Raw genomic sequence first — 15131 nt, forward strand, 5'->3', positions numbered from 1 at the left:
AGCTCAATCTAGGATCATTTCTTTGTGCACTGTTTCAAAACGCGATCGTACGCTACCTTTTGTTCGCAGTTTTTTACCTTCTGTTCACAGCTTTTTTAAAAATTTGTTATTCATTGTGTATTGGCATATTTGTTATATGCTTTTTATTGTTCATGAAGTTGATGACATGAGCATATTATTGTCATGTTTTGTTGATCGTGCAAATTTTAAATTGCTTCATTATACTATACTTCTCCGGTTTTAGAAAATGGATTCTGTGAATTCTAATAAAGATACACGCCCTCATATTGAGCTAAATACTCTTTTCGAGACAGGAGCATGATTAACCAATGGATCGTTTGTGAGTAAAAATGTTCAAGTTTCTATTAAGAATGCTTTTGTTTAGATAAATTCATCGTTCAAAATATTATGGCTCAACGTTATTAGTATTACCGTACACGTATCTATTTTACAGTTACTCTATTTTAGGATATGACCCGATATTTTATATTACTGTATCTATTTTACAGGACATTTCTACCGTCAGTACCAATCTGCTCAGCAACTCCTTTTCTAACAACCATCATATGGCCATCGGTATATAGGACGACCTCATAAGACCTTTCCGGACATCCTACAAGATCAGAAGATACTGGATTGCAATCTGATAAGGTTCGTTGGCTCATGAGTGATAGAGATAAATGGAGAGAAGCGCTGTCACGAAACTGGAAACTCGTTCCAGACTTCATCGACCTAGGCAGGTAGGCATTTTACAATTATTTCAGAATAATATGACCTGACATGTTAATTATTACCGTATCTGTTTTACAATTACTTCAAGATATGAATCAGTGTTCAAAAATGCGTCAATTCAAGTTGGTCTAGTTCGATCGGCCCTTCTAGAACTATATCCGTGTTTCCTAAAAAAGGTTCATCATTTTTTCCAGTTGTTTCTTGCACCCTCTAGATCTCCTCCCATATTTGGGCCATTCGTATCGGCCAATTGAGCAGAAATTCAGGAAGCTTGGTTTCAGATATTTTTGTGATATCAGACATGTGTAATTGTACGCTCCTGTCACCAGTGTACACATCATTTTAGACTACTAGTTCATCTTCCTATGTGGTTATTGGCCTTTTGTTATTAACCTCATTACACACGGTTAGCAAGCTGTTTCCACCTCACTTTCCTTAATTAGGCTTCTTTGTCACCCCTTTTGTTTACTCTACAGACTGACAGGCTTAGTTATACTCCATTAATTGGATGATGTTAGTTTAAGACCGGCATATGTGTCACGTGAATATATTTAGAGGCAATCAGGGAGACTGTCGGGACTCTTTCTCTGTATTACTCTTGATAAAACGTATTACTCTCGTAAAACGGTGAATTCAACGGTAAATGTACTTAAACGCACTTTTAACCTTAGTTGTAGTGAACGCTGAACTTAGTCGTACTGAACGTACGTTCCAATCATTTTGTAGTGAACGTTTGTGAACGTTAGTATACGTTAGTCAATATTTTGATAATTTTCCGATAGTTTTTAACTTAAGATGGATACAATGAGATAAAACCATGTTGTTGGAATTAGACAGTAAATAAACAATGACCAAACTGACCAACTATGGTTACCACAGCAAATATACTGTTCTCGTATCTTGCGGTCGATTTAACGGTCTGTTCATGGTACTTCCCAAAAGATTTGGGGTATGATTACCCTGAAGGCTGAAACTTAAGAAGTCAAAGGTAAAATTGTTAAACTTAAAGTTGCTCAAGGATACGTTTCTTTCTCTGGAATTTGATCTTCCACAAAACTTCATTAGGGATCGATGTGTAAAATGTACATCGTTCTTATATATACGATATTATAGTATAACAACCATTCAGCTCAAGATCAAACAACATTTGTATTTGTAACATACCTCAAGGCCCTGAAGGCCTGGCAATGGAAACGCTAGTACTTTGCCGGATAATTGGGCTATGTCCTGCATTTTAATTTCATAATAGCAATTAACTTTCCTTATGTTCCGAACGTTAAAATTTTTTAGCGAACGCGTTCACAAACTATTTTTAGTGAACGTTCCGTACGTTAGATAGCTGAGCGTGGTGATTAAATCACTCTACACTTGAATTTTGACATTCTTCTAAAAGACCTCCCGAAAATTCATGAATAACCTGATTTTAAGGTTCTTTGATCTAACACTGCCGGCGTCTCTTCCGAGGTTGTCTAATCTATTTATCAATTTAGCTCGAGAGCTTTAAACAAACATTGCACGTGCCTCGGCTGCCCCGATGGAGTAAAACATTTAGCTAGAGCCATGATCATTAGTGGCAGTGGCTATCCCTGCTGCATATAATGCAGTACGTGTACTAATAGCAGCAGATATGAAATAACAACAAGATTGCTTACTGATTCGCTTGCAAGAAATTCCTGAGCTGAATAGGGCCGGTAGCTCAATTAAAGCACTAGGCATGTAACCCGGAGGTTGGCGGTTCATACCCGCCCCGGCATTATGCCGTCCCATGATTTTCCGAATTGCTTACCAGTGGTAGTTTAACCCTGGAAATGAAGTTAAAGATTATAATTGTATTATTTTATAGGGACGTACTAAAGAGAAGAAATTAACGAGGTCAGCGATATGAAGAAGACTGAAAGTAAAAATGTGCGACTGTGCGTACTAAATCACTCAACACTCAAATTTTAAGATTTTGAAAACTGTCTCGACCACTTGATATGACGTGGTAGCCTGTGAGCGTGTAGACCGCTCCTCTTTCATTTTTTTGAGTAGCCGATCCAAAACCAAAACCTGTGACCTGGGTTTACATGAGACGTGGGAGCCTGTGAGCGTGTTAGTTTCTCAAAAATATGTCGGAGGAGGGGATAGAATATATGCAAAAAGATGTCCGAAATATAAGGTAAGCACTTTTATTAATAATAATATCACCGTTTTTCGTCGTTTATTGCAGAATAAATTTTAATAACGTACGTCTCTGCTATATTTATCCGTTTACGCTCCAGCATAATCCAGGAGATCTCTGAAGTCTCGTTTCTCTTTGTATTACGTAGATCAGAGATTATTACATAATTGATAAACAGTATAAATTACAGGAGTTCCCGGTCTTGGCTTGGAAACTACGTCAAAAATCTGGGCCAGACACTAGAAACATCGATTTTGCGTGGCGATCTGTTCCTAAATCACATTGTTGAAGGAATTCCTAGAGCAAGTACTAAGGAGGTAAACCGATTTCTTACAGACATAGAGTCTGTTGCAATATGCTGTACCTATTTAGAAATTCCACCCTAATTTTAAGACTCTTTGATCTATAGCTTCCAGCGTATTTATCGATTTAGTCCCACAGCACTAAACAAACATTGGAGATAGATGATACAATTTTGCGTTTGTAAATAGACATTTATTTTTATATACAAGTCAAAGATTACAATTGTATTATTTTATAGGGACGATATAATAACGGCAAACGAAAAAAGATCAAGTCTCTATATCCAGCCGACATTATAAGTTCCTCGGAGTTAGGCGGGCTAAATTTCTTGAAAAAAGTCATTATAGGATTTACAGAAATCAGCGATGGAGAAGACTGAAAGTAAAGATGTACATTGTACGTGCTATGTCATTCAACACTCGAATTTTAACATTTTTAAAACTGTCTCGACCACTTGATATGATATTCTAAGAATCTGATATTTCATTGCATGCTTTAGTTAGGAGTCTTCTTTCTCGGAGTATGTAGCTGATATCTTAAAACATAGATATCAGCTACAGACTCCGAGAGATTCCGTCGGGTTAAAGACGGAGAGACAGGAACTCTCAGGGAAGGTCATGGCCTGCTACGTGCAACTCGTAGTCGTATGCAGTGTTCCTGGTAGGTGTTACTTATAAATCTGGTTAACGGGATCGTCAAACAGTTGATACACAGTTGTCTAGGTACTGTCATGTCTAAGCGGAAACTTGTCTCTGGCCCTCACCTATGGGTTTATATCTCAAACCACACAGTGTCCATGTCCTGCTCCTGAATATTTCCATATTTTTGAACTGCAGTCCATTAATATTGCTAAAAGTAAAAGTGATTTCAACTACTATACCTTTAAACCTGTAACGTCACTGTAGACCGCTCCTATATCCTTGCTTCCAGTTTCCGATCCAGAACTAAATCCTGGCTTATACTAAACGTGGTCAGTGGTAGCCTGTGAGGGTGTAGACCGCTCCTCTATTGTTTTATGTTTATCTATATCGGTATTTTGATTGTCCGATCCAAAACTAAATCCTGGGTTTCCAAGAGACGTGGTAGCCTGTAAGCGTGTAGACCGCTCTTCTATCTTTGTTTTGAGTGTCCGATCTAAAACCAAAACCTGGGGTCGGTTACATGAAACGTGGGAGCCTGTGAGGGCGTTAGTTTCCTGCGAAAGGAGTTATTTGCTCATACTTGTGCATTGTGGAAAGAGCATGGTTATGCTCTAAGGCTAGTAGAGGTTATTAAATCCTTTCCTTTGTTGTAAAGATGGCTAGTCTCTTTCTTCACCTACGCATATATGATATAAGATCGCGCGCGTTCCGCGCATTTTGTTCAATTTAAAGTCAATATTGTAAACAAATAAGTATAATTCGTATAACTTTGATTAACGTTTTGGTTACGAATATTTTACTGCCGATCATTAAAACTTTGACTGTATTGTTATTTAGACAATTTCTGATCATTTCGTGTAAATATGCCCAAATACTTTTACTTAGTTAAAATGTTATGATCAAAACAAAATAGAAGACTTTTACTTGTTTTAAAATGCACTTAACTCTATTTACAGTTAAGCTAGAAATTTCAAAATTGCTAGATAATGATATTTAGACCATAAATTGTATGTTGTATTAAAAATCATACTAAAAGGATTGTTCTGGAATTTATGAAAAGCATTTAAAGAGTGCTCATAATATATATCTTGTCAAAACGCGCGAAAACGCGCGAAAATACTTAGTTTGCAATTTGCGCTTTTGCAGCCACTGTGCCATAATCCTATTATTATTTATTATTAAGTATTTTTCAAGTGTTTAACGAAGTCTGCGTAGCTGACTCGTTACCAAGGAACTAAGAATAATTAGTGCTTAACATCGTACTCTTCAGTTAAACCTATGAAGTTTAATTTGACTCCCAGATCCAACTATGCGGGCATAAATAAGTTAATATTAGGCCGTGCTCTCAGAACGTTTATGGAAGGAAGTGTTGAATGGCATGATATCCATCATATTGTCGGACAATAAGTATAACTAATCAACTTAGCTGATTAAACTGTCTGGTAGGCTTTATAAATTATAAAATGTAAATGTTATATCATTAAGGTGATGTCAGGACATAACCAGGTCTTCATAAAACCCAGGTATAATTGTTGCCAAATTAATAAGCAACTCAGCTGTGTGCCTCCTTAAAGGAACTTGGAACTATGCGTACTAGTATGGTTGTCACTTTTTAAATAATTTAGATATAGGCTAAACTTGACCGGGTAAATAGGTGTGCGTTCTGTGCGTTAAATTGCATAACTGTAGCGGTGTCATGTGGGGCATTAATAGAATAACAGCCTACAAGTACAGGCCTACTATTAATTCGAAATTGTTTTTTGACGAACATAATTTTAATGGTAAATATATGTATATCAAAGGCTATAATATGGAAATTTTCAAAGTGTCGTCAGATAATAGTAATACTGCGCCTAATGCACTTTAACGGCAGACGTCAGAGTTCAGACGACGTCAGGGATCTAAAATTGTTGCAGGTGAACACTAGTCACAAGAGGACTAAAGTGTGAGCACTAGTGTGAGCACTAGTAGTAGTGTGAACAGCTAAATATTCATCAGTTATGGATGACGTTATTTGTGTGATGAATCGGTAAGGTGAGTTGATTGGTGACCTTGAACGTGCAATGAAGTTAGACCCTTACAATTCACGAAATACACTTAAGTGATCACGACAAGACGAAATGGTCGGAGGGAGTGGACCAAGGTTGTTAAATACGTATTAGGAGGGAATACGTATTGGAATACGAATACGTATTAATCCTCGAAAATTGAAGTATTACGAAAAGGTGTGTCGTGCGCGCAAAAAATTGTTTGCTTATCGGATTATCCATGAAATTTGATTACAAATTTAAGTTATCATATTGTATAACTGCACTCCTTTAATGCATGATCAATGATGAGGGTGGCGCGCAGCTGTAATGTTTAATTTTGACAAATCAGCGTATTACGGTGTATTATGGCGTATTCGTGGACGTATTTAACAATCCATAGAAATTACCGTACTACGGCGTATTACGACGTATTCTTTATTAAGTTATTAGAACCAAATACGTCGTATTATTTGACGAAAATTTGACGTATTTAACAACCTTGGAGTGGACAGCTTAGTAATTATTGTTTTCCATGATTCTTGCTCACGTGGAGTAAGACTGTCTAAATATTCAATATATTCATTGAGAGTTTATAGAGAGTTATTATAGGTTTCTCTATTCGGCTATTATGTTTATGACCATAATGGCCTGGGGTCCCCAGCTAAGTAAGAGGTTTCCTGACACCAAGGTCCAAGGTGCTTTAAGTTTAAGAGGGGGGGGGGGGCAACAAACTAGGACCGGTGACCGAACTTTTGAGGGGGTCCCGGACCCCAACCGCCAAACGGTGCCGCGGGGCAACCACGCCCATATTTGGTTCAAATCAGGCCCAATTTAACCAAATACCCTGAACATGCCCAAAATCCAGATTTTAGGTGCTTTACTTGTAGCTAGTGGTCCCTTGAACTCGTATATGAATTTTCATCAAGATTGGACAAAAAATGACTGATTTATGAGCCAAAAACCATATGACCATATTTGGGCATACGCACCTAATTTGATCGATTTTGGCCCATAAATTGGTCAAATATCAATATTTTTGAATGAAACCAACTTTATATGGAAGGTAAGCTTATACTACACATTATCTATGATTATCAGCTCAGCATCTACCTAACTGTGGATTCTGTGTTCAAATAATCGCAAAAAATGAACAAAATTGCCCATATCTCAGTTCGCGATATTTGCAAAACTGACTTCGCTCAAAACAATAGAACTCAATAGGGTTTCAATATTTTTACATGAAATTTTCAGAATCAACGAAGAATTGCATTTCGACCTTAAGTTTTGGGACAAAATTTTAAGTTAGGCCTTTAAAAAATTTGGCGGCCAAATTCCAAAATTTGCAATGCAAAATTCTGAATTTATATCTCATCGGAAACTACTCTATTGTGTTACGATTACCATGGCATCTTATGATTGCATGATAGCATCAAGATGATAATCATTATCACCATTATCATCTCGATGCACAAAGCCAGAAAGACAAAATAGTTGAATTGAATATGTATAATTATTCCCAGAAAAGTGCTATAATGTCTAGTAGTCGGTCATTACGATTATATCTCATCGGAAACTACTCTATTGTGTTACGATTACCATGGTCCATGGCATCTTATGATTGCATGATAGCATTAAGATGACAATTATTATCACCATTATCATCTCGATGCACTCAGCCAGAAAGACAAAATAATTGAATTGAATATGTTTAATTATTCCCAGAAAATTGTATTTATATGGACTTTCAAAAATTCAAGTTTTGAAGCCAATTTTTGAAATCTTAAATGTTTGAAAAAATGCGTGGAATTAAGTTAGCTGGTGGATGAAAGTTATATTTCCATGACCTCGACACTGATTAACCTGTATTTTGAATAGCAACAAGTGGCTCAAGGTGAGATGAAGTTTAAATAGCGAACCTATCCAGGATCTCATACTTAAGGGGACCATATCATGACGGAACAATATTCAAATATAAACCTAATCTAGAGCTAAATAGAACGATTTTATCTGACCTTTATTATTATTATCAGCTGTAGTGAAATGAAATGCTCTCTCAAGTAGCCCACGTAGCTACCTTTAAGAACAACTAGTGCTTAACATCGTACTCTTCAGTTAAACCTATAAAGTTTAATTTGACTCCCAGATCCAACTATGCGGCATAAATAAGTTAATATTAGGCCGTGCTCTCAGAACGTTTATGGAAGGAAGTGTTGAATGGCATATTTATTATCCATCATATTGTCGGACAATAAGTATAACTAATCAACTTAGCTCATTAACCTGTCTGGTAGGCTTTATAAATTATAAAATGTAAATGTTATATCATTAAGGTGATGTCAGGACATAATATATAACCAATTCTTCATAAAACCCAGGTATTTGTTGCCAAATTAATAAGCAACTCAGCTGTGTGCCTCCTTAAATGTGACTGCTTTCTCGGATAGGCTGAGTAAACTAATATACTTTAATTGTGTTACGGATAAATGCTATTTAGTTCCCAAACTTATGCAGGCAACAACTGTTATTTGAATTTATATATCCACAGCAAAGCCGGAGGTAATTCCTCTAGAGACTACAGTAACAGCAGTGTTAGGACTAAGTGTAACTCTTAGTGTCACTGTAAAAGCAGATCCCCCTGCCACTCCGGACCAGATTACTTGGTAAATTGCCAAAATTATTTTTTCGATCGGTGTTTTCAAGTATTATTTGAGGTTTGGAAATTTGTTAGTGTTTCTGCGGTCATAGCTACCTATCAGGTGTTAACTTACATTCTTGTATTTTGATTCTTTCACTTTCACAGGGATACCCTGAGAGTGGTATGGGACGATCAAAGATTTCTAGTCAGTGAGGATAAAACGTCTCTTGCTATAAACGATGTTTCCAAACTTGATGGCGAAGGGTTAGATGCTTTCAGTTTATGATTTTATAAATTGTATGAATTTGAAATAAAAGGTGTCTGCACGGCTTGAACCAAAGTATATTTGTGTAGCAACAAAGCCTTATTCCTATACGTATTAAAAATTATGATTTTGTTTCAGGTATTTTAGCTGTGAAGTAAGGACTGATTATGCAAACGATAGAGCTTACATACGCGTTCTTGTAGTCGGTAATAATATGTTTAATATGTAATAATATGTTTCTTTAAGTACTTTTTTAGATCTAATTCGCTGATAAACAATCAGGAAAATGGTTGTACTTAAAGCCCTGTCTCATAGTGATTTATATAAACTGCTTTCATGCATTATCCATATTCTAAATTTCCATCTCATCAGAATTACCAAAGATAACAACAGTAAATGAAACTGTCAGCGTGTTCAGTAGTGAAATTCTGACCTGCATAGCTACCGGAGATCCTCTTCCAGAGATATCCTGGATTTTATCAAATAACACACGGGTAAGTGATGTTGTATGATTTAAGCATGAACAAAAATTGTGGATGAAAAAATATGCATTCCCCTTGAAAAATGGTTTTTGTGGGTTCAAGCGAAATTCATGGCCCAGTGTCTCATAAGGTCTGACCCTGGCCTAACACAAGTGCTCCTTTTATCTATACTAGTAGGAACCCGTCTAACCCTATAGTGGTGTCAAGACTCATGAGACTAAAATAATAATAATTTATTCAATTCGTGTTTTTGACACCACTTGGAGTCCACATTTTTGGCACTAAAATTCTTATTCTTAGGCCAATTTTTTTATTTTTTCATGCTTATTTGAAGGCCATTAAAGCATTTGAACCAGTCAAAAGAGTTTAAGTTGTATATTATATATCGTTTACGGTTTTTTTGTTAAAGTTGATACCGGTTATATAAACATGCTCGGTTCTTTTGCGATAGCGTAAACGCGATAGCTAGCGCTGGATAACGATAGATAGCGCTTGATGACGCAATCAAGCGCCAACTAGCGCTAGTTAGCGCTATTTAACACTAGCTAGCGCAAACTAAAAATTTTCGATAACTGGTGCTTTCTAGCGCTAGCTATGCGACATTGTAGAATCTGATAGTATGCGATAGACATAGTTATCGCAAGTTTGAGGAGTCTGATCAAACTATTCGATAACTATTGCTATACTAACTAGCGCTAATTAGCACTATAAATACTAGCTAGAGCTAAAAATCGTACCGTGATAGTATTAGTTATCGCTAGACAGTAACTAATACTAGACAATATATCGAAATGAAATATTTGCGATTTTATGATAAAGTGATAACTAGCGCTAGTTATCGCTAACTAGCGCAAAATGCCGAAATTGGATTCCGCGATATTACTCGTTAGCTTGCGCTAGTTGGCGCTAGTAAGTGCTAGCTAGCGCAGGCGTCAGTTAGTGATAACTGACGCTCGTTATCGCTAACTATAGCATTTACACTATCGCAAAAGAACCGTACATTCCACGATAGTAATGTATAGTATACGGCGTATACACGCAAAGGTTATACACCTATAAATATATGGTAGCAGTAGCACTGAATGGTGCTGTAATATGTTGATATTGAGTAGATAACATCCTAACTAGAGGTGATTTTCCCCACTTTTATTGGAACTATTCTGTTAGTCTGATCTGAATGATTACATCAGTAGAATGATTATAATCAGAGGTGCAGACTGCAGGTAGTACCAGTACGAGTACCTAATTTAAGCCACGGGGTTAACTTATAACCAATAAGATTTTAGATATTATGTCTCGTGAACAATTCAACACTTCTCAATGAAAAGTTCGGACCGAAATTTGATTTGATCATCGTGTCAATAGTTTGTTTCCGCATCAACATAAATTTCTGCTCAGCCTTTTTGGCTTTGCGAGCCGGAGCGAATTTAAAAGTAGAAATCCAAATTACGTGAGACAACGTTACGTCCATGTCGACTTTTAAGTTTTATCTTTTCATTTAGTCCTTGAAGTGTATTTAAAAAACAAGTTTTTTTTTTTTTTTTTTTTTTTTTTTTTTTTTTTTTGTTTGTTGGTCAACTGCTATGAATCAAGTTTCAGGCTAAACCCTTCAATTATTTAGTTATACTTTATTCAATATCTTTGTCGCATATAGTAGCGGGGTAGTAAGTACTGTGTTTCCTTTCCTTCCTATCAGCACATTGTTTAGGACTTTAAGTCTTCAAATCAAATTATAATCTAAATTTTCACAATTAAATGATAAAGATAGACCACGCGTGTTTCATCCCAAATGAATTATAACACTTTAATATCAGTATAATATAATAAACACTAACCAATGAAAATCAAAGCGTTTTAAACACGAAATGGACAACACGACAAATCTGGGAAATGTAGAGGATTTTTACCACCACGATAGGGTGAGCAGTGCCGGTCCTGAGATCTTGCTCTTCAAGGGACTATTTTATAAGCCAACCCCGGTTACCATACCTCTCTGTATAATCGTCCTGGTGCAAAACACTGTCTTGTTGGTGGACTACTACAGGGAAAGGACTAAGCTAGTGCCTAGCTTCTTCATGGGGATAGCCCTCGCGGATATTCTCAAAGCACAAGGAAATATAGTCCTGTCGGTGATCAGCATTCTCGTCTACACTGGAGTGTGCGATGTAGAGGTCCTGTACTGGAGCTTGCATTATTACATGACCACAGCACTGCCAGGAGTGACCTGCTCTAAAGTTCTCAATCTAGCTGTCACTCTGACGCTGACTGTTAATATCGCAGATCCTTTCCGCCGGATAGACAATGCTCGTGTTAAGAAAATCGTGGTCACAATCTGCTTGATAGTGACTTCTCTTCACTTCCTTGATACTATCAGCTTTGCCATTGACCGTTGCATTTTGTTTAAGTATGATTTTGATTTTGCGTATTTGCTGTATGCTTTTTCATTTCCTGGATTAGTCACGATTCTTACATTTCTGTTTTATGCCACAGTTCTCCATAGTTCTCAGACCATTGGTGAAGGTCAACACCACCAACGTTCTTGCTATAATAATGATGGAAATATGGCACCAATATTTGTTAATCGTAGTAATATTGGTGCAACTATTGTATATCTTTCATCTTTCGCATATTTCATAATCCCCCCTCTCATCATCTTGGTCTGCATGCTGATACAGATCAAGTATCTTAGACGGACACTGGGAGACACTGAAACTAGCCCACTTCTCTTCAGAACTACTCGTCACGTGACCAACACTGTCCTCATGGTATCTCTTCTCTACTTCACCTGCAACGCTGCTTTCTTTGTGATAATTGTTTTCCTGACATACAATTATGCAAAGTCTGAGTATTCTGACCAGGATTATGTTAACATTGGTATCTTACAAGGAGTTGCAGAGTTCACCTTGCCTCTTATCTACGCCGCAGTCTACCCTGTTATACTCCTGTGTAGAAAGCCTGAGCTGAGGGAGAGATACAAAAGAGGATTTCAACGAATCCTGGCATGCTGCCTCCGGGATTACCCCGCAAATCCACGTGTACGCCGTCCAGCATAGGGTAGTTTACAATCGATCTGATCAAGTGGTTTAACTGAAACTAAAAATAGATAACTTTTAAAAAGTTGTTATAAGAGTGAGGGTGAAAAGGAATTTATTGGAATTTAGAGGTGAAGTTTGTCAATCCAAGGTATTGGGACAATGTTTAGTTTTCTAAGTTTTAGCTATAGGCTTCCTTTTTTACTATTAAGTTTTCTTTTATCTGATTATCATAAAAAATTGTTATAGGACCCCGAATATTTGGTTAAGTAGTTAAAATCTTACTTTAAATAAACATATTAATATATATGTGTAAATTAATTAATATAGACACACCAACAAATTCATGTTAAAAATTGCTTTGAAGGATTTTTTTCGTTCTGATTTAGTTCAGTTAATTTCATAAAGGATTTTGTACAGGTAAATGATGGATTTAGTAGTTGTAAGCAGTTAAGTTCTAACATTGACGATCGTTATTCGTTTCGGATAGTATGAAACATTTTGTTTGTTAACTCGTTGTTTCAATTGTACATTAATTAATTGTATATACAGGAAGGGTGGTGGGGGCAAAATTCAGTGTAAATGTGTTGGTCTTTACTGAGTGCCCGATTGAGATGATTCATTTTGGTATCACTTACTATCACCACTCATTCGAGGAATATGTAAAATCAAAGAATATCCATGTTAAATTTTTTCGAATGAATTATCGTATTTATTTGATAGTTCTCATAATCGGATCGAGCCGAATTCTATTGGATTGTGTTTGGCCATTAAAATTAAATTTGCTCTTTAAAAAATAAAACCGAGATTGCGGATAGTAATGTATAGTATACGGCGTATACACGCAAAGGTTATACACCTATAACTATATGTTAGCAGTAGCACTGAATGGTGCTGTAATATGTTGATATTGAGTAGATAACATCCTAACTAGAGGTGATTTTCCCCACTTTTATTGGAACTATTCTGTTAGTCTGATCTGAATGATTACATCAGTAGAATGATTATAATCAGAGGTGCAGACTGCAGGTAGTACCAGTACGAGTACCGAATTTAAGCCACGGGGTTAACTTATAACCAATAAGATTTTAGATATTATGTCTCGTGAACAATTCAACACTTCTCAATGAAAGGTTCGGACCGAAATTTGATTTGATCATCGTGTCAATAGTTTGTTTCCGCATCAACATCAATTTCTGCTCAGCCTTTTTGCGAGCCGGAGCGAATTTAAAAGTAGAAATCCAAATTACGTGAGACAACGTTACGTCCATGTCGACTTTTAAGTTTTATCTTTTCATCTAGTCCTTGTATTGAAGTGTATTTAAAAAACAAGTGTTTCTTTTAACTTTCTGCTCCGATGAGACCCCCTTAAAAACTTGATCGCGGGTCCTAGTTTGTTGGTCAACTGCTATGAATCAATTAGTTTCAGGCTAAACCCTTCAATTATTTAGTTATACTTTATTCAATATCTTTGTCGCATATAGTAGCGGGGTAGTAAGTACTGTGTTTCCTTTCCTTCCTATCAGCACATTGTTTAGGACTTTAAGTCTTCAAATCAAATTATAATCTAAATTTTCACAATTATATGATAAAGATAGACCACGCGTGTTTCATCCCAAATGAATTATAACACTTTAATATCAGTATAATATAATAAATACTAACCAATGAAAATCAAAGCGTTTTAAACACACAATGAACAACACGACAAATCTGGGAAATGTAGAGGATTTTTACCACCACGATAGGGTGAGCAGTGCCGGTCCTGAGATCTAGCTCTTCAAGGGACTATTTTATAAGCCAACCCCGGTTACCATACCCCTCTGTATAATCGTCCTGGTACAAAACACTGTCTTGTTGGTGGACTACTACAGGGAAAGGACTAAGCTAGTGCCTAGCTTCTTCATGGGGATAGCCCTCGCGGATATTCTCAAAGCACAAGGAAATATAGTCCTGTCGGTGATCAGCATTCTCGTCTACACTGGAGTGTGCGATGTAGAGGTCCTGTACTGGAGCTTGCTTTATTACATGACCACAGCACTGCCAGGAGTGACCTGCTCTAAAGTTCTCAATCTAGCTGTCACTCTGACGCTGACTGTTAATATCGCAGATCCTTTCCGCCGGATAGACAATGCTCGTGTTAAGAAAATCGTGGTCACAATCTGCTTGATAGTGACTTGTCTTCACTTCCTTGATACTATCAGCTTTGCCATTGATCGTTGCATTTTGTTTAAGTATGATTTTGATTTTGCGTATTCGCTGTATGCTTTTTCATTTCCTGGATTAGTCACGATTCTTACATTTCTGTTTTATGCCACAGTTCTCCATAGTTCTCAGACCATTGGTGAAGGTCAACACCACCAACGTTCTTGCTATAATAATGATGGAAATATGGCACCAATATTTGTTAATCGTAGTAATATTGGTGCAACTATTGTATATCTTTCATCTTTCGCATATTTCATAATCCCCCCTCTCATCATCTTGGTCTGCATGCTGATACAGATCAAGTATCTTTGACGGACACTGGGAGACACTGAAACTAGCCCACTTCTCTTCAGAACTACTCGTCACTGTCCTCATGGTATCTCTTCTCTACTTCACCTGCAACGCTGCTTTCTTTGTGATAATTGTTTTCCTGACATACAATTATGCAAAGTCTGAGTATTCTGACCAGGATTATGTTAACATTGGTATCTTACAAGGAGTTGCAGAGTTCACCTTGCCTCTTATCTACGCCGCAGTCTACCCTGTTATACTCCTGTGTAGAAAGCCTGAGCTGAGGGAGAGATACAAAAGAGGATTTCAACGAATCCTGGCATGCTGCCTCCGGGATTACCCCGCAAATCC

At 36.9% G+C, this 15131-nt stretch overlaps 1 protein-coding gene and 1 long non-coding RNA gene across 2 annotated transcripts in view; both read left to right on the forward strand.

The window, feature by feature from the left end:
* LOC134821802 (hemicentin-1-like) overlaps positions 1 to 15131 on the forward strand; it is an 88789-nt gene that overhangs the window by 33844 nt on the left and 39814 nt on the right. Inside the window, exons 6-9 of the mRNA XM_063832584.1 lie at positions 8413 to 8527; positions 8668 to 8766; positions 8906 to 8973; positions 9140 to 9261. Of these exons, the coding sequence (XP_063688654.1) occupies positions 8413 to 8527; positions 8668 to 8766; positions 8906 to 8973; positions 9140 to 9261 (404 nt within the window). The remainder of the gene's footprint in view (positions 1 to 8412; positions 8528 to 8667; positions 8767 to 8905; positions 8974 to 9139; positions 9262 to 15131) is intronic.
* LOC134822274 (uncharacterized) lies at positions 243 to 3757 on the forward strand. The gene is made up of 5 exons (XR_010161160.1): positions 243 to 340; positions 510 to 740; positions 2576 to 2890; positions 3084 to 3210; positions 3435 to 3757. It is a non-coding gene; the product is annotated as an uncharacterized LOC134822274 (long non-coding RNA).

The sequence above is a fragment of the Bolinopsis microptera genome, chromosome 10 (assembly GCF_026151205.1).
Source record: "Bolinopsis microptera isolate Bmic1 chromosome 10, MBARI_Bmic_1.0, whole genome shotgun sequence".
Classification (NCBI taxonomy): Eukaryota; Metazoa; Ctenophora; class Tentaculata; order Lobata; family Bolinopsidae; genus Bolinopsis; species Bolinopsis microptera.